This window comes from Thunnus thynnus, chromosome 12 (assembly GCF_963924715.1).
Source record: "Thunnus thynnus chromosome 12, fThuThy2.1, whole genome shotgun sequence".
Classification (NCBI taxonomy): domain Eukaryota; kingdom Metazoa; phylum Chordata; class Actinopteri; order Scombriformes; family Scombridae; genus Thunnus; species Thunnus thynnus.
Genome location: NC_089528.1, coordinates 18,075,700 through 18,096,448, shown reverse-complemented (window position 1 = coordinate 18,096,448; position 20,749 = coordinate 18,075,700). Strand labels below are relative to the sequence as shown.

The 20,749-nt window shown below is 42.4% G+C and overlaps 1 protein-coding gene across 6 annotated transcripts in view; it reads left to right on the top strand.

Moving 5' to 3' along the window:
* The window catches only part of LOC137194275 (adhesion G protein-coupled receptor L2-like), an 89,202-nt gene that overhangs the window by 20,762 nt on the left and 47,691 nt on the right, over nt 1-20,749 (top strand). For all 6 annotated transcript variants that reach the window (XM_067606018.1, XM_067606019.1, XM_067606020.1 and 3 more), the window contains exons 2-3: nt 2,041-2,253; nt 19,135-19,348. In XM_067606018.1, the coding sequence (XP_067462119.1) occupies nt 2,178-2,253; nt 19,135-19,348 (290 nt within the window). In that variant the 5' untranslated portion in view covers nt 2,041-2,177. The remainder of the gene's footprint in view (nt 1-2,040; nt 2,254-19,134; nt 19,349-20,749) is intronic.

The following is a 20,749-nucleotide window of genomic DNA, read 5'->3' as shown; positions in this document are numbered from 1 at the left end:
TTTTCTGCTTGAGAACATCTCAGCCCCCCACAACCATCATCCCCCCTGTCCCCTGATGTGAAATTATGATACGTCTGTCAGTACTTGTGTAAAGCATCTTAATGTTAATCGCCTAATCCTTTTATCTCAAGGCCGGACCAATTCAGTGCAGAAATCCCACCAAACAAAACAGTGTTTTTAGGAAGATGAGCATGGCTGTATCCTCCACCAGCTTAAAGGAGAAAGGAGACATGTTACTCAGCAGGGCGACGGAGCAGGCGGGGGCTAATCAGGAGAAAGAACCCCGGGGTGGTGAGGGCAAGCCTGTGTCCGCGGGGCCTGGCAGGCTCTCGCCCCCTGATGTCTAGAGGGGTTGAGTTGCTCAGCAGGCCCAGCAGGCCAGAAGGGCAGGGGGACGTCCCCCCAACAGTTTCCAATCTCCTCCTGTCAACCACCATTATGGTTACCCCTATGGGTCCAGGCCACATATTTGGGGATGATAAATGGCTGAGTGCAAAGAGAGGAAGAAGTCACGTGCGTCTCTGGAGATTTGGTGCTTTGCCCAGTATTGAACTGGTGGCAGTCTTGTTGGAAGACTTGAGATTCTGAGCAGCTACAGTGGTATGAGACTTCCCATGCAGGGGAGCTCGCACCCTCCAGTTTTGTCTTATCTGATCTGGTTCGGCGCCACTGGCAGATAAACAACTGGAAGACAAATAAAACCGCAATTCCTATAAAACCACCCAAGTTTAACTGATAAATTATAAGCTAGCTGTATGTGTGTTTCCTTGGCACAGACTGTGCTGCACAACTGCTCGACCAGAGTGACCTCAAATGAAAATAAATACTGTGTCAGGCGAGGTGGAGATCCAGTGGGCTTTTATTCGACTACTATCCCCCGACCAGGCATCGGTTATGTATAGAATGAACCCAATAGTGACTTAAATTATTACTCAGTATGCTAATGTAAAAGCTTCCCATGTTTTGTGGGTTTTCATGTTGCCAAAAATATCCAAGAGCATTAGCGAGGCCCGAAGAGCGATCAGAGCTGACTGCTCTGCTGCTTAAATTTAGGTTCATTATAAAATAATCAGGGTAGTTGACGGGTGGCTCTGGAGGAGCGCATTCAGAAACTAGAAACATTCACTCTCCTCTGCATGGTGACAGCTACCAAGTGACCAATCCTGTGTGTGTGTGTGTGTGTATGTGTGCTGATACATGTGTGCGCGCATTGGGGACATGCTGGATGGCAACCACAAGGGAATAAACAAGATACAATCAATGTGTGTGTGTGTGTGTGTGTTGATGCATAGGCTATTTTTCTACGCCCACGTCGGCAGGAGTGTGCATGTCCTCGGCTATATGTTTGTGCAGGCATGCATATGTGAGTCAGTGAATGTGTGTGTGTGTGTGTGTGGCATTTCACATATGACACAACGGATCCCTCCTCGGTGTTTGACTTTGGTAAGCAGCTTATCTGTCTGGTGTGTTCGTCTGTCTCAGACTCTAACCTTTTGCTGCTTTTTGCAGACAAAGGACTGTTTTTGCCACCCCTTGATAAGGAAGGAGACAAAAGTAGCTCACAATGCAGTCGTGTCTCTAATGGCGTCCTGTGTGAACGTGTTGCCGGAGCGACAAGCTTTTTCTCATGAGGATCTGGGAGTAAATGGGGAAGGTGGAACGGGGAAGAGTGGGAGAATGAGGCAGTGTAAACATTCAGTCGTAACACGCCGCCGAGTGCCAAATAAGTGCTGAACACCAGGCACTTTATCTGCTTTGTTTTCACGCACATCTGAGAACAAAGTTTTAATATTTGTGTGAAAAAATCCTTTTGTTTACTCAATCAAACCGCAGTCAGGAATTTTGTTTTCCCAGTGCTCAGATTTGTGCTTGACTACGTGTCACAAGCAGCTCACACATGACTTCTTCTATGACAATGCACACGTGTTGAAGCCAGATAAAAACTGACACCGCACACCAGAAAATCCAAGGCTGTGAGGGTAATAATGACAATCATCAATTTCCTCCATTTTTTATGATGTCTCTCCTTCCTTTTTCCAGATGAGAAGATGACTGGTGATGCTTCTCCGAGAACTACTGATCGTTGACATCTCTCCAGCTTTCCTCTCTCCCACTGCAACGCGTTGAACCACTATTATCAGCCATCAAGCTCCTGGATTGTTTGCATACAGCACACAATGGCTTCTGCACTGTGGAGGTGTCCAGTGTTTCGCTGCCTCTTGCTCCTTCTCTTTTGCTTGCATTGTTCACAAGGTGAGTTACCATGGAGTTGCGTGGCGGAAAGTAGTCTTAATGTCAGTCTGGTCAACCTTTCAAGAAGCCACTTATTATTCAGCTTATGAATATATTGAATTTATTAGCACACATTGTTGTGGACATATAAAAGAAATGAAGAACGGTTACGTAGCAAGGTTGCTGTTCAGTGGTTTTACCCTTGTAGTTTGAAAAAAAGGTTTTTCAAACACATCATATTGAACTCATTGAATATTCCTAGCGGCCCATGGACACTTGCACTGACACATTTCTTCACTTCCAGAACAGAGTCCTTCCCCTAAAGGTTCATAACTGCACCTTTTCTGCATGATGAGCTTCTTAACAGATTGTGTCAGTATTCTTTGAGGCACCAGAGCCTTGGAGAGTAGATACATTTTTTATTTGCACCTAAATCAGACCGTTCTGAGCAGCCAGTATACCTGGCACCATCAAAAGCAGGGCACTTGATTCAATGCCAGACTCAGGAACAAGGAAAGAATGTGTCAGTGTTTTTAATTGTGTGCAATGACATCCCAAGGCTCGTTTTTGGTTCCTTCCCTCACTTTTGATTAGTACATTTGGCTGTAATTACAAGTATTGTCACAAAACACTCCCGTCTGTTACATGCCCATCAAAACCGCTGATGTTGGTATGTCTGCTTAATGATGATCATTACATTTTTTCCCCTTTCAGTCCTATTGTACCGGCAAACAAAGTAACCCTAAATCACATACTAGTGTGCCAAGCATTGATTACAGATAGATGTTGAAGTACATTATTTCAGGGGACTCCTTTTCAATTTGGATTTTGCCTTTTTTTTCTCGCTCTTGCTGTCTTGTTCTGTGATAGATTTCTCTTCCGGTTTTATTTTAGGTCTAGCTGCGGTGTACAATTTGTTAACAAAGACAGATTGCTATAGAGCAGGCTATCCCCGCAGTCTTTCAAGCAGAGATATGTTTTTTTCTTGCGGGTAGATTAGCAATTAAAGATAATATGGAAGAGTCTTACTCAGAAATGTTACTGAGGCTTTTGAAGAATAGACCTCTGATTTGGCCTCGCTTAGAAACTGAGTTGAATAGTCCTGTTGAATTTCTTAAAGAGGAATACTGCTTTGGTATGCAGAAACTCCAGGTTTTGGGTTTCAGTTGATGTGAGGGCTCTCAGCGCTAAGAATGCATATTTGCCCATCCATCAATAAAGGAATGTGTGTGTGTATGGGTGCCTCTGAAAACAATATCTGATTCTATCCGCATGCCACTCACCTTCAGCCTGTCCAGCTCTGAGGGCTAGCATCCCATTGCTTATGGTCTCCGTTTCCATCGGAGTCGCTGTGAAGAAAAACTCCACTTGATAATTACCTTCTGTCCCTCACCAGGAGAGAGTATAATCAGGTTATCGTTTTCATCCAAAACATTCCGAGTGCTTTGAAATTCTCATTGACATAGCTGAAAAGAAAGTGATTTTTCTCTCTGCTGGTACTGACTTGTCTGGCCAGCAGAAAGAATGAATAACAGTCCGGTGTCTGTGTTGAGAAACTGAATCAATTTGTGCAAAATCAAATGGAACCAAGAAAAGTGTAGTAAATGCATGTCGTAAAACACGGATTATTAAAATGACAAATTTTAGTTTTATAGGCATATTTTTGATAACGGTCATTGTTAGCTCTAGTCTGGGTGACAAATATATTTCCTTTGACTGCTTTATACTAAAAGCCACCCTGTGTTTTTGCCAGTTGAAGGCTGATAATGTGAAGCAGTGGCAGAAGGAAATGTTCAGTTTGCTTAGCAGTACTTAAAACATTTCTGAAAAGACTGTGTAACAGTGAACATGTCATTGATGAGATAAAATGAAAAACAGTAATACTGGATTATATGCTGTATCGTTTCTTGTGAATCCTGCATGCATAGGAAGGCTATTTGAATACAGGGCCACCAACAATGAAAACTACTATATAGTGAGGTAATTACTGAATGTAAATACATGAAATATCTATTGCAGAAAGAAATGCTGACCATAAATAGTATCAAAATTGGGTTTGATTTCATGAAAATATTAAGGATTACAATTTTAAATTATGCCATTTTTGTATCTTTTTAGTATATTTAATAGGGTATAAAGAAGCAGAAGAAACATCACACTGTGTTCCTCTAAAGTCTCCCTATATGTTATTCCTTGTTCTCATTATTTGTAATCCATTTCTCCCACATCCTTGTGCCATTATATAACAGATCCATAAAATGACGCTGCTGCTAGAGTAAACTAGGTCATGCAGGTATCAGATTTGTTTTAGGTGATTCAGACCGCCCAGTCTGCAGATATGAAAGAAGACGGCCAGATTCAAAGGGAGCTACCACAAAGGTGGGGCAAGTACGCAGGCACATACCTGCTGTGCCTGAATGAAAGCTGTTATCTGAGTGTTTAAAGTAAAGAAAGGCAGATTTAGGGGGGATTATGTCGTGCAGTCAGTGTCAATACTTTTAGTTGGCTGTTGTGTTTAAATGCCAAACGGAGAGCGGGAACCTCAGGCTTGATATCTAAATATTGCACAAAAAGGAAATGTAAAAGATTAAGTGGTTTGTGTGCGATAGCTGTGTCGTATCTGCAGAGATGGAGATCAGAGTGAAGAGGGAATGTTTGTTTAGGTCCTAGCAAGTGTGGTAGACGGGCAGACTGTGTGAATAAGAGACCTAAGTATGCAGTTTTTTTTACTTAGAATCAGTAGAAAAGAGTCTGATATACAAAGATAATGCAAAAATGATGAAAAAAAGTAGATTCCTGATTTTTTTCTGTTAGTTTTGAGTACAGTATACATTTCTCTCGAGGGGAGACTTTCTTGATTGTGAAATATTCCTCGAATGAACATACCAGCACGCTTGTGTTTCCCCCCAAAAGGTTGTAAAGGTTAACAATATGTCTCAGCACAACATTTGTCTCAAGCAGTGCCATACATTGTGCTGATGGAAGACCCTCCCTTGTGCCACACTGGTATTTCCAGTCCTGGGGTTGACTGAATGGGGAAGCTATTGTGCTTTAACTCCTCTCTGGCCCCGGGCCATACACATCCAGTCTGTCATCCATTGATATGCTTGGCTTGCCATTTTATAATTCATATTGAATGCTGCGGGTCCATGGCAGGGCGATCATGAATTATCAGCTAAACCATGGGAGATTCACAGATGACTGGTCAATCTGTGTGGTGAGAACAAGCACACAGGAAAAAAAAAATCTGATATATCAGTCTTGCATGGAAATTCAGCCCAACTGGAAACATTTCAAGAAATAAGGCAGGGGTTCATTATCTGGATTGAATGGGCCTTTCTGCAGATTGGGAGCCATATTGAAACAGATAAATCATCATATTTCTTACTTTTTAATTTGTTTTGTCTTATTTACTAATCCAGTTTTGTCAGCATTTTGCCCCAATCCCTCATGCAGCTTTTCTGCAGTGCACAAGACATATTTCTGTGTAGTCTTGCGTAACAATATGCTGTGTTAAGAATAGCAGAGAACCTGGAAAGTTTTGAATCATAAGAGAACATGAAATTGAAATGAGCCAGAGTCATATGAATCTCCAGGATCAGAATTTCACTCAGAGGAAATGAAATACAATATCACCCTTGATAGGGTCATCCTAGATTTATTGCAACAGCGATTTCCTGAGTGCATTTTTTGGTAAAGCAAAAGCAGCAATAATGTTTCCAATCCATGTATCCAATATGCGAAAAGTGAGAGCAAGCCTCTTTTACTTTAGGAGAGAGGCTTGTGCTTTACTGTGTGTTTAGACATGACTGTAAAAGCTGCTGTTATATGGCCGGTTGATGAACAAACACTTAATTTAATGGGCTTGGAACTACAGTTTTGTGACAGTTTGATTTCATTTGTTAAGCATGCCTTAAATCTCACTTGCTCGCAGCATCTCCAAGCCGTTCAATTCACACCCTTTATGGTAACAAGTTGTATAAACATTCGGCCAGATCCCTACCTCAGTCTTCCCTTTTCTTAAATGCTGTCTGCACTTGTTTTAATTCTCCAGGCAGCCTAATTCAAATAATAGATGAGTCCAGCTTACAAGCACAAAGTAGTTTGCGTCAGAATCTAAACTTTTGGATTTGCTCCATGTAAGTCACTGCTTCACAGGAGGGTTCAGCTGTCATAACAAAGAAATGCATTTAATCTTGAGAGGAAGCAGAGGGGTTTCTAATAAAATCAAGTCTACACTATAGAATGCGGTAGACTTTTTTCCTTTCTTTGTGTTTGGAGAGGTGTTTTCCGACAATATAAATCAGGTTTGGAACAGGGACAAAAGTATTTAAGAAGGCAACAAGAACCTGTCGGATTTTGGTGTTGTTCAGTGTTCACTTTTTAAGTAGCTTGGAGGCATGTCAGAACTAATTTCATTTGAACAAAAATCACAGGAGCTAAACAAACATAGAAAAACAAAAGCAGGCATATAACATTTAACACCAAAGAGACACTGTGGTAAGGCAATCAAAGCAGATTGTTGCTCTGACTAAATACCTGCGGCATTGAATTTTTTTTTTGTAGCACAGCCACTCCAGCTGTTTTTTCGTTAATCATGACATACATTTTGAGCCTTAATGTGTTAAAATGAGCTTGATTTTTTAGAAACATCATTTGTGTAAAAGAACACAAAGGCCATTTGAACAAAAAGACCCACACTGTTAGAAAAAGAAAAATAGAAGGAGGCTACAATTATATTTACTCAGTGTGAAAATTGTTAAAAAATCACGCATTTGTCTCTACCCGTCTTCCTCGCTCCGTATCAGAAATGTCATAACAGCTCAGGTCTTACATTTTTGTTACTGCTGGTTATGATTTACACCGTAAATGCTGGTGTTCAAACTAATGTTGACAGTGGGGAAAGGATGGCAATCAATAAAAGAAATTATGATGGATTCGGTAAATGTGCTTTTGTATGCTTTCTGTGATTCAAGTGTGTGTTCTAGTGTGTGCGCAGATTTTCCGACAAGTCTGTTCTTTAGTCAGAGGAGGAGAAAAATAGTCTGAGAGAGACTGATGTGTAAATATAAGATGAAACTGGTCCCACTTTGGTTAGCCTACCATTGGTTTCTTGTTCATTTCACTCACGTTTGCGCAGCTAATGGTCATATATGATTCAAATCAGTGTAATGATGTGTGTTGGGTCTCTCTCTGTGTCTCCCAACTGGCTCTCACTACAGGCCATGAATGCAGCTCTGTTGCATTCACTGTATTAGTAATCTCCTCAGGCTGAGAGCCTGTGCCATAGAGCATGACCACACATTTTTTGTCCAGGAATTAAATGTCACCTCAGGGTGGGTCACCTGCAAACAAAAGGCCACCAGCCGATTTGCAGGTATAAACAGTCTAAGATAAGGAAGCCCTCTCCTGCCGTGCAGGAAATTGAATAAGTACGCAGCAAGAAGAAAGTCAGAGAAACAGTGAAGCACAAAGAACGTTTTTGTTTGCCTTACGCTATCGGTATTGACCCCCTTTTGTAGCATGTATCCCCATTGACTGTGCAATGCACAATGGCCTCATCAAAGATGAGGGGCAGGAAACTGTCTGTCATCAAGATCTCCCCATCTGTGCATCTCTTATCAGCGCTCCTGTTCTCTACTCGCATTGACCGGAATGCTGGTGGAAGGGAATGGGGCAAGGTCATCACGCTCAAGTCAATCAAAGTGGTCAGTGTTCCAGAGATAGCAGGGGGTTATTGCCAAGGAATGTGCCTAGATGTTTTTTTTCACACTGACTTTCCTGGCAAATCTCTGAGAGACTCTAGACTGAGCTCCACATAGGCTCTCCTTGTTGCGCTGTACACAAACTACCCTCCCAAGAAAAATAACAGCATCAGTCGTTTAAGAAAATGCCCCAAAACAACATTTGTTTATGTTCAAGTGATGAAGACCTTTAAAGACTGTAGAAATTATTAGTCTGCAGGGGAGGAGGTCCAAGTGGTTGGATGGGTCAAAAAAGTCTGACTTTGACATGGGAGACCGCTGTTCATTTTCTGTTTCCTACTGACAATCAACGTCGGTTTCTTTTAACCTTGACTGCAATTGTTCCCTAATCTAGTGGTTCCCAACCTTTTTTGGCTTGTGACCCTTTATTATAAAACAATGTCTCCTTGTGACCCCCTTGTCACGCCAACATGCATGACTACAGGTTGTGAGCAGTTCAGTCGAAGAGAGATTTTCACTTCTTAGATTCTTTCATTTGAATACTTGAAGCTTGAGGAGGTAAAGCTACAACATTATGCAAGAAAGAGGAAAAGACTGGATGATAGACATTATTTCTAACCCTAACCCTAACCCAAAATGACCTTCCCACAACCCTAACCAAGTAATTTTCGCAAAGGTGTTGAGGTTTAGTCAGAGTTGTTAGATCAAAAAACACTTAAATGTGTCATTCTGGAGGTTGCAAATGATATATTTTGTCATGTCAATCGGAGGACTGGATGGACAAGTGCATGTGTAATACAAATAACCATTTTGTAGCTGTATTTCTGTATGCATCTATTTGCTCTATTTTCCTAAAAACAGTGTTCAAGTGCAGACTCAGAGTGAGTCATGGGTGTGACTGACAGATTTCTGAAATGTTGTTGACCAGATGCAAAGTCCAGTCCTGGTACAGCTTATGCAATCTGGAAAAGGGGCTAAAGCAGGATGAACATTGTAAGCAGGAGCTCAGGATATGTCCCGAAGACATTACTGATAAGAATCAGACATTAATCAAAGCCAGCACAGACTCTGCCTTAATTGCATTAAAAATTGTATTTTAATGTGTACTGAAATATGCTATTGATGAAAAATGTATGCCAAAATGAAGGAGGCAAACAAAACCTACATAAAAGGTTTTTTTTTAAATATTTTGTGTGTCTCATCTAAAGGTGAAAAAATTACTTGTGTTTTTCGATGAAGCACAAAAACACAATTTCATACTCGGACATGTAGCAAAATTGCACTGCACCACCTCATCTGCATGAACACAACCTCGACTACAGCACTCCACCCACTTCGGCACGAGTGGGTTCGTTTTGGGAAACATGAAAGTACCGAAATGGACAATGAAAGTGATACTGCGGCTGTGTTAAGGAAACTGCTAGCTCTGCGTCTGCATGAAAATAAAGCCTGTGTCTCTTATCAGAATTGTCTGTTCATTATCATCTCAGGGCCCTGATCTCTGTTCCTCGTCGTCCTTGTAGTCTCTGGCTCATTATTCATGTAATCCGTGCTCCAGTTGCAGCTTCTCCTGACACCCTGTCTATGTGACGTACTGAGCAAGCCTGCTGGACTACGCTGTGTTTAGGCAGGGCTGGGTAGAGGGTGGGTGGGTGGGGGGGTTGATTTGGGAGGGTGAAATGGGGAGACTCTGCCCCAGCAAACAAGAACAGAGACACAAGCATGTGATGGAGACAAACCCACATCCTCCTCCTCCTCCTCCTCCTCCTCCTCCACCCCCCTCTTTCTTTTCTCTCCATCCCCACCCTGAGGGAGGCACCTGACTTATTTTGAGACATTTTCTTGATCGGAAAATCCAGCTGGGGTTTAAGTGCAGGGGTAAAATATGGGCTTTAAGGGGAGTTAAGAATCACTCAGGGTAGATCAAACCTGTGAAACTATACCCCTGCTACACTTGGGAGAGTCTCTTTAACTCACCTCTTTCTGCGTGTTGCATCAACTCCCCTGGAAAAAAAAAGAGATGCAACAATACTGTATGTTAGATATTGAACAAGCAATGAACTAATTCTGTCAAAATGGCACTCTCCCGGGAGCATATAGGTTTTTTTCATCTTCCAAGTCGAACACCTTTTTTTTAAAAATGTTTAGCCTCTGTGACAGTTATTTGTATCTTTAGGAAAGAGTTGTTTTCTCAGTAGACTATACAAGGTGTCGAATTATACTTTGCTTTAATCCGAGTGATGTGTGGAAAGACTGAACATAAGAAGACATTAGATCTGGTAATGTCTCTTCAACTGAATTATTCTTGTCATGACTTATATTAAGCACTGACCCTCTTTGCATTTAGAGGATTATATGTATTAGTAATGTAATGATGCTCCCCTCTTTCCTTGCTGGTTTTCTTTGATGTGCGCCACAGGGTCAGGGATCATCCAACCAATCGACAGAGGAGAAAACCTCGATTCTCGCGGCCAAATCAAGACACAGTCATTATACCCTCCACTTTCAGGCTTTTTTCTTCAGTTCTCACTCCTCTGGGAGAAATTCTTCATCTGAAGTCTTCTGCAGCTGAGCCGGCTGTTCTGCAGAACCAAAATAATCCACCGTGTCGACTGTGCATCAGTCGTGGCAAAACTTGAACATTTTCTGTGCGTTGTGAAATCCCAGACAGTGATTTCTGCAACATCAAAACAGAACGGTCTGTGCATTTCAAATATGTTGTTTACATTGTGGGGCTGTTAGATGTGTGATAAAGGGGTTTGCAAGAAAAACTCGGATTTTTCAACCTCTCAAATGTGGCCATTCTGACAAAGGTTGTGTTGAGTTCAGACTGACTTAAGACTAGTCTGGCAAAGCAGAGGAGCAAAAAAAAAATTCAAGAAAGTGTAACCAGGCTCAACTTTTGCGGGACTGCAAGGTGACATTCTCTGGCAAGGCACTGCACTGACCAAGATTACTTTGTAACATGAATACAGTATTTCTACTGTTTACCTTGTGATTGTCACAACTAAAGATAAAATAATTTCTATCATGATAAATTGCTGTAAAGACTACAGTATTATAAACCAGTGTTCAGTGTTTTTCCGCCTGATAAGTCTTCAAACTCATGGATCTGTTACTCAATCTGGACTTCCTGGATCATATTTCTTGTCTTACTAGTACATGAAGCATCATGTCCCCACCAACGTATTATTTTAACACACTAGTGCAATGCCCGTTCAAAACGTGCCTGTTCGGAACAGGCCCATTGCTTGTTATTTCTCGAGAACCGCATATGTATGTATCAATTGACAAACGTATCAATTAAAACAGTAATGAATTAATGCATTAAATGGTTTAAATCCATACAAACTTCACCAGTGAGACTAAACAGAGGTTAAATCGTAGAAGCAGTTTACGGCCTTCCATTGTTTGATTCTTGGCTAGGTTTGCTGCCTCCGTCTCTGTTTTTTTCTCTCGTGTATGCTCGTTCGTCTCTCTCGGGCAGTTTAACTGAGCAGGGAGTGTGCCTTTGTCCCGCTCAGCAAGTCAGAGCCCAGAAGCCCCACCTCGCTGTGATTTGACGGTGTTCATAACAAACAGCCCCCACTGCGCTCATACACAGAGCTGAGCGGCTCGCTGTTCGCTTGCTTATTCAACGTTTATTAAACCTGTTGCGTGTCCAAATTGCACCAAATTCGACACTGCACTTCCTTGGGTCCTCAGCAGTACAACCGCCAAGTGTGAAGTCGAGTCAGAGCCCAGAAGCTCCGCCCCGCTGTGATGTGACAGTGTTTATATCAAACAGTCCCCGCTGCACTCAGACATGGAGCTGAGTGGCTTGCTGTTCACTTGTTTATTCAAAGCTTATTAATATTAAACTTGTCGCGTGTCCAATTTGTACCAAATTCGACACTGCGCGTCCTTGGATCTCCAGCAATACACCCGCCGAGTGTGAAGTTTATCGGATGAATGGTTCAAGAGATATGCAAAGGACAAACAGACAGACAGAGATTCCTTGCTTTTTAGTTAGATGAACTGCAGTGCCAATTCCAAACATGTCTGAGACATCCCTCAGTAAGTCTTGAAAGTACATGGCAAGTTTCGTTGGTTGGTACACAGTACACAGTTCAATATTAGAGCTTAACCTCTTAAGCTTTTTAAAGTCATTAACACTACGGATGTAATCCCACCTCCTACCACAATGTGGGTTGAAATGGCAGAGTGGCGCTGTCCGTATCTCTGTTTGTTGACTCCACGGATAGAAGAAGAAATGTTGTTGATGAGGTATTTTTATATATTTCTTGAGAACCGCTCATCCAAACAACTTCACACTTGACACTGCACTTCCTTGAGTCCCCAGCAATACATCTAACACCCACTAATGGGTCGTGCTAACTTCGCACTCACCAACTCCATTGTACAGGTTTGGGAAACATGAAAATAATTTCAAACACTTATCCCACATACACAGAAAGTATCCCCTTGGATTAAACTATTGTAGCTAACCAGATAGCTAAAGCTAAAAAATGCCCTGGCGGAGGTGCGACAGGCAGCAATGCTCTGCAGGGATCCTTACCTGTGCTTCCATCCAGCTAACTGAGCTAAAAAAAAAGATCCAACACTTGCTCCTTAAAAAAGAAGACTAAAAACCACTCTCCAAACACTTAACATGCCAAGTATTGCCGCTCTCATTAGAGCTCCATGCACACCATTTCTATGCACACAAAGCTTGACATACCTGCAGTACCTAGTTATGAGTGCCAGGGTTTTCCCTGGATATTTTTTGAGACAAAGGTGGCAAAGGCTGGGGAACATATGCGCGTACCTTTATAGTGGAAAAAAATCACGATTTGACAGACGAAAGTGTCCATAGGGATTTAGGTTTTATACCAAGATGGAACAAAGAGATGAAAATTAAAGGTTGTGACAAATGACAGTCTTGATTTTTTAGGCCTGGGATGATATGTTTATCTCCCGATTTGATACTATGACAATACTTGGGCACCAGTTCGATTCAAAATCAATTCCTCGTTTCAAAACTGATTCTTGATTGAATGAATAGAAAAAGGGGCTCTATTTTCAGTCTCATGCTCCAGTATACTGTATGTCAAACCATTGACTGGTGTCCTTAGTCCACTGAAAAACAATATGAAACAGATTTCGCAATTAAGATAAATGGTCTGCAGCCTTTTCATTTTAAATCATGAACTGCATTGATTAATTAATTAATATGAAAACATCTTACAGTCTCCTGCCTGTATGAGAATAACAAACTGAGGGGGAGGCGGAGTGCTCCGCTGTGTTGTTATTAACATCATGGCTCCAGCAGTGGAGAGCAACCTCTCTACTGCACTGTTAGCTCCAGGGAAAGACAATTTCTGTCCTACACGCTGGGCGGGCGCAGGGTTTTTGAGGTGAAACAGACTAAGCACCAAGTTATTTTCTTCACCTCAGAGTTGGTTTAAGTTGTTTATGCTGCAGTGTGCGTTGGTCAGCTGGTCAGTCCGCTAACATTAGTCTCTGAGTGACGGCGTAGGAAGTTTACAATATTCTTCACGTTGTTCTTGCAAAGGTAATTATATGTTCATTAAATCAAATCATGCTTGCAACCACTGTATGTTTTGTAGATGCATTACAACATAACTGTAGCGTGTGTGCACTGCAGACTGTCCGGGTGTTGCACTGCCCTCGCAGTTGAGTTCTGCCTTTTTCGTTCTGTCAATATCACATGCTGGAATTTTCACAAAGGCGACCACCAGTAATACGTTGCAGTGAAAACGCCATTCCTCCCATTCATTTGAATGGGAGTAGTGTGTTTAGGCAGTGGGGGTGGCGACTGCAGTTGCGCCGCAGAAGCCTGCGGCGAGAAAATTGAACCAGAATCAACTATTGGAGAAATGACGTCATGCTGCAGTGGCCAATCACAGCCGGCGATCAGTCAGGCTTTGCTGAAGGTTTACCGAAAAAGATGAGAGAAAAACAGAGAGGGAGAGCGCAAACGAGCTGACAGCACCAGCGAGAGAGAGAGAGAGAGAGAGCGCAAGCGAGCTGGCAGCACCAGAGAGAAAGAGAGAGAGAGAGAGAGAGAGAGAGCTGTGGTGGTCGAGCGAGCTAGAGAGTGAATGAGGAGAGCAAGCGGTGGTAGTAAGAAGGCAGTTAATGAGAGAAATAAAATGCTATTTTCTGATTGTTTCACAGTGGTTACGGATAAACACGGCCACACCCCCGCCCCCACAGTGCAACTTGCGCAACCCTGTGGAGGCGCGCTGCAATGCCTGATTTGGTCTGAATATGGCCTTAGCCTCGGCAATATGACAAATCCTTCTCCTTAAACCCCTTCAACAAGATATGCATCAACATGGAGCATGTGGCTCTCTTCCCACCCACTGTTTCTGTTTTTTTCCTTTTTTTAAATCAAGAAAACATTCAAGAAAACAAGAAAACAAGGGGGGTGCATTAGAGAAAAGGCCATGACCATGAATATAAATGTTCGTTTTGGAATTTTAAGTGGTAACGCTGAATTCATGTATCACCAGAAAGAGAAAAGGGATATGACTCAGAGCGCTCTGTCTAACCACAAATGGACTTCGTTCTATATTGCCAGTTTCTATTTTGGAATACTTATATCGGAATCAAGAGTGTCTGATAGCAGTTGTCTGGGAAAGGCGGGTGTAGCCCCGGGGTTTGTGGTCTTGTCTGACACTGCGTTTAGAAACAATTCCCAGCAAGGTGGACCAGAGCGGGGACTTAAGTGTCATGGGAAATGGTGCCATATGTCCAACTAGATTTTCAGTGTTTCACCGCATTTCGACAGTTGAAATGAAATATGAGCCGTCGTGGCATAGTAAAGAGTTCTCATGGGTGTTGTCTGTATTTGAAAAACAGGTGTTGTTTTGTGAATCCCAAATCTCCTTTCTCATCTCCCACCTTGCTCCTATGTGTCTCTCACATCTGATGGGCGGTCATGTACTGCACTTGTAAAGTTGAATTGCACATTTTAGGAAACAACACTGGCTGCCTTTATACAAATTTGAGTGTCTGGAAATGGACATTTTGAGTGCTGTCTTTGTACAGTGTGAGTTGTATTAGTCAAAGTATTTAGTTTGCCAGTTTTGAGGCATGAGCATGGACAGTGAAGTGTACTTGTGTTTTATTTAACACATAAAAGGTTTACCGCACTGGTCTCTTGAATATTGTTTTTTAAGCTAATTTTATTCCTTGGCCAGCTATCAGAAAGTTCCACTGAACAGATTAGAAATGCTGCAGTAAAGAACAAAGAGCATGGAAAAAAACAGGCGAAAACACTGATGACGCTTTGTTCCCTATTATTAAGAATTCAAATATGTTTTTCTATTTTTTTTGTCCTACTTTATGAATTCCCATTGAAAATCTTAACTCCACCAGAGCAAAACATGCTGTATGACCACTCTGTCACTCCGGATATTGGATTATAGAGGCATCCCATGCTGTTGGAGGCAAAGCTTGACTCTGAGATCTGCTCTTTCTTCCAAAGATGTTGGCTACCAGTAATATCGGGAATAAAACAACATTAAAAGACAAACAATCTTGAAGTACTCCTGCTGTGACCACGGTGGGGGCACTCTTATTTGACTAAAGGCTACACCCTCCTTTATGCTGCAGAGAAAGCGTCCCTGTCAAACCCAAGCTCAGAACAATGGGGGCCAGCCTTGGGGAAACAGGGCCATTTGCATGCAGCTGTTTGCCGTTTCCAGGACCACAAAGGCCAATCAAAGGAACCTTAATGGAGGTTGACAAGCGTCAACCAACGCCTTTGCTCTCTGTCTGTGCCAGCCCTCGCCACTCTGTCTACCCTCCAAAAATGGCCCAGTTTTTTTTCTTCTTTTTTAAAAAAGACTGATCAAACATTCCACCAGTTTTTTTCTCCCGCTGTCTAACGTCCCGAGGCAGCGGCGTTTGTAGGGTTAAAAGGTTGGTCACGACTGCACTCTTGAGAACCAACACACAGAACAGCAACAAACATGTGTGTTATGGTCTGGTGCTTGCAGTTGCCAAATGGCAATATCTCGACACCAAACCTCCATTATCTTTTCGTTTCATCTCCAGGGTTTTAAAAGCCGCAGAGTGTTGCTCTGTGGATGGTTTCAGATGCACCCATCTGAGCCACAGTGCCACTTCCAATTTCAAGGGTGTTGATAGAAAACAAAATATGTATTATGAGGGGGGATTGTCGCCAGTGAATTATAGGCTGTCCACTGGAGAAGAAGAAAAACTCCCAGAACGCAACATATTGAGAAGCGTTCCCGGCCCTTGCTTTGCTCTCTTGAGCTCAATAGAAGGCTTAGCAGGCAGGTCAGGGGGAGGAATCTGAAAAGCTACTTTCCTCGCAGTCACTCACTGACCAGAATGCATGATAAGGCTTTGTGTCAACAAGGCCAGGAATAGGGATCACAGCCAATTATAGCTAAGTCAAAGTGGTTACCATGGCAATTTGACTAAATGTTCTATATAAAGCATTATTCAATTCCCTCTCTGATTGTGTAATTTAATGTTAATTGGAGGTACAGATAAAGAGACAGCAGCCTGTCTTTTCTTTTTTTTTCTTCTTTTTTGGACACACAGGGATCGTGTTATGGATTTTTTCCTGCAGTTTCCCCTGCAGCTGGTGCCCTTCTGTCGCAGTCTTCAACTGCTGCAAAGTTGAGCAGTCAAACAAAGCACAGAACGCAAGATGAAAAGCTTTTCATACCTCCCTAAGACGTTGACATTTGTGCACACAAACAATCTTTCCCCTCTCTCCAAAATCTTGCAGAACTTGTTTTAACCAAAGAAATCAGCATAGAAGACTACCTACATCCAGAGACCTTTGTTGTCACAAGGTTTTTCCACCTTAGCTGTGCTTAAACCCAAAGATCTTGAGCAACATACAGTTAAGTCGACAAAGAATATACTCCTTTGAATTCAGCTCCCCTCTTCCTCCTACAGAGCAAAAAATCTCCTTTATATATATATTTAAAATTTTTAGACAGATTTGTCATTACTTGCCCAATTACAGGTTGACAAGGCAGTCATTAATGAGACTGAGACTATTCGCAGTTTGGAGAAGAAGCAATTTGTTCTTTAGCCCGCCAGTACAGTCTAGATACTCCCCCTAATTGATGTAGTGTTAGCCTATGACCAGAGAGATCTATACAGGCGAGGGAGGAGGAGGACGGCAAGGCACAAGCCTAATCAATCGCCAGGCCTCTGTTGACAGCAGCATGCCATCATGCCATAGAGGTCTGATAGATGGGCAGAGTCACCAGTGGACAGCCAGAGAAAGGAGGTTACAAAGGCAGATGGCATGCGCTTATGCATCCATGAGGGTTTTTCAGCGAAAAGACGTTGTCTCCCTTCAGAATTTTAAAACCCCGTGAAATGCATTCTTTCTGTCTGCGCTCTGTAGCTGCCGTGATAAACCCGTCACTCCTTCCATGAGGAATGGCAGGCGGGACGATCATTAGTCTCCGCAGTAAAGCCGGCGACTTCACTCTGTGTTTTATCATCCACCATTCTGGACAGGTTTTCTGAAAGGTTCGGGTAATTGTAGTGGTTATTGGAATAGATGGAGTGACCCCACAGCCCTCCACTTATGGTTCGGCTACGCTGACGTCTCTAATGAGGTGATAAACAGTCCAGCTAAGCAGAATCTACTGGCCATTAGATAGATCATGGTAATATAATGAAATGTCTAGTGGCCGAATGCCAGAGAATTTATACCATTAGTTTCATATTTTGTTATACTGCTACCACTACTAGTGTGTACAGAAGTTTCTCTTAATATCCAATGACTTCAACATTATATTTTCAACAGTGTATGTTTCACAGATGTCTGTACATTTTTTCTTCTGTTTGCCAGTGTGACATGTGCAGACTGACATAGAATATCATTATAACCGAGTCAGGCACAGCAGGATGAAATGACTCTCAGGCATGTGGGTCGGGGTTTCAGGGTAGGAATTTCAAGCCGGAATCACTTCAACTTTGAGCAGTTCAAACAATGCTAATTGCGTCAGGCCCTGACTGTCAAAAGTGTGAGGATAATTAGAGTGAGGGGGCAAAGTGAACCCCGGGTGGTAAGTGTTAGTACATGACAATGCTTGGGAGCCAATGGGAGCATGGAAAAGGTAACAGGCTGAAAGAAGGGCTAATTAGGAGAGAGCAATGCAGAAAATAAAAATGGTAGCTGCCCCCTCAGGGACCCACTATTGCTGCAAACAACAGCGATTATTGACAGTTCATGCAGCGCTCTGCTTGCACTTCTTAAATGGAACACATTTGCATGTTCTACTTAGATTTTACCTAATTGTTTTCTCAGAATTGCAGACAGTCACATTTGTTTTTACTTTGTATCATTTTAAGCTCCGATAATGGATTTCTTTTTCTTTCTTTCTGTCTTAAAGCTTTTTTTGTCACTTTCTTCTCTCCCTGCATATCTCCATATCCAACCTATTTGTGACATGACATTTTATTACCAAGAAAAGGGAAATACTGACGAATAACCTATTTCATTGTAATTTGCTGAAAGAGGGGGACATATATGAGTGAAATAGCTAATTTTCCCCCAAAGTAAAGCTATTTGGCTGGGCTCCCATCTGCTGTGTTCCATGTATAGATTTTTCCTCCTGTGTGGACTCCAGACAGTCCCCTCTTCGATCGCCGACACTGTAAAATGGATTATATTACACTCCATTCTGCCGGGATTCTGCCTTTTTCTGTGTCTTGCTTTACAGAGCAAGTAAAGCAAAAGAAACAAATGAGGGGATTGTACGACTGTAAAACAAACTCAACTATTCTCAATCCAGATAGGTTTGCCTTTGAGGTGGATGTTCTCTAGGTGGAGACCTTCTTGATGCACTGCAGCCTTTGTATTTGCTCAAGAATTTATGAGGTTACCATTGGTCTCCAATGACTTAGATTTAATGTCTTAGCCAACATCCAAGACCACAGAGAGATGGATAGATGAATTGTTTCGTCTTTCCCCGTTTCTGTATCGCGTGTAATGGCCCGTCTGTTTAAAACTGTGGTAAATATTGGACTGCTGCTGTTGCCTCTTTATTTTGTGCCAGTGGGTTTTTACCATGATGTGTGGGTCTCATTGTATTGATGCAGTGATCCTTTTTACACATTATTTTTTTATTTGCTTAAAGTTTTCTTCTCTGTCTCTGTCTCTCTTCTGTGTCTCGCCTTCTATCAGGGTTCAGCCGGGCGGCCTTGCCTTTCGGGCTGGTCAGGAGGGAGCTCTCATGTGAGGGATATGCAATTGATCTCCGCTGCCCGGGGAGTGATGTCATTATGATCGAGACGGCCAACTACGGCCGGACTGACGACAAGATCTGTGACGCTGACCCATTCCAGATGGAGAACGTCAACTGCTACCTCCCCGATGCCTACAAGATTATATCACAAAGGTAAAATGCTTGGGAGAGGAGGGATCTTATTTCACAAACATAACCGGGAGCTGGGGAGGCGAAGTATGAACCTCATGGGGGCTGGGTGGGTTTTTTTCCTCTGCGCTCTGCACACAAAAGACACATTTCTATAGAATGATCATCCTGCTCTTACAGCCACCTACATGCTGGACAATTAATCAACATCTCACACCTTTTACATTTTTTATTCCTTCATTGACTAGATTATGTAGGTGGCATTTTGAAATTCAGAAAACTGGGGCGCAGATTAATTCTTGACAGGCAGGAATTGACATCCGTGTGCCAGAGCTGTTCACACCAGCTGCGCATTTTTGCTGCTATTGAGTCATAATCAGCGTAGCTCAGAGAGTCTGCGAGTCACATGAACACCCTCTTAATTCCCTATCTGGAACATTGGGCTTGCTTTGTTCAAACACTTGTATTGCATTGAAGTGGTAGTGAGTAGTGCCCATCATCATGCCTTTTATCCTGGTTACCCTCTCGCAGGATGCTGCCTTGCTGTCAAACGACAGCTCAGTAACACTTCAGCTCGACGGCTACTACCCCTAGAGGTGTGTGTTTTTTTAAAGGGCACCGGATGAACTATTCATAAATAGTAACCAGCACAGTTCATCTTCTAATGCACTGCTCTGTCCTTACCTCGCCCCCCTAAAGCTAGCTTCTGAACATCATAGCCCACCATCTTATACCTCTGGGGTTTCCCTCGGCTTCATTCGCTTCTTTATTTACTCCCATGAGATGCAGGCCTACAGAATAGCTCAGGAATAGATTAAATCCTTCTGTCTTACTCTGTCTTTCTAAGTTTACAGTCGATTCCCAGTACTATACAATAACATACATAGCTACATTGCAAACCACATCTGTTGACAAGTAAAATTCACTCGCTGAAGCTACACTTCAAACTTATCTCCATCGGAAATTCCCTGTAGGCGTTGTGTGAGCGAAAAAAACTTTGTGAAGGCTCTGCAACGCAATCCTTTAACCAGAATTATTCTAATGATTCAGATCAGAGGAAATGGGCTCCTGACCATAATTAAGGTTGATGTGATAACCAGGGATGTTAGAGCACTCAAAACTTTGGGAGGCCTTGATCAGTCGTCCTCCATTCTGCAGCAAACTGAAACAAGGAGGACTTTTTAACTGCGTCACATTAAGACACAATGCACTGCCAGTATTGGGAAGATTAACAAACGTCTGTAAGGTTTTGATCAATTCATTCCTCTTCTATGCACCTGCCTCATGAAATAGATTTGCGAAGTGTTCTTTTGTTCTCAGTCAAGATTAATAAAAGGCAATAGCTCCACAGACAGATAAACAAACATATTAAATAAGATTTGGGAGAGGGAAACAGTGGGAAGTCTGCTGCGCTGAGCGGCTGTT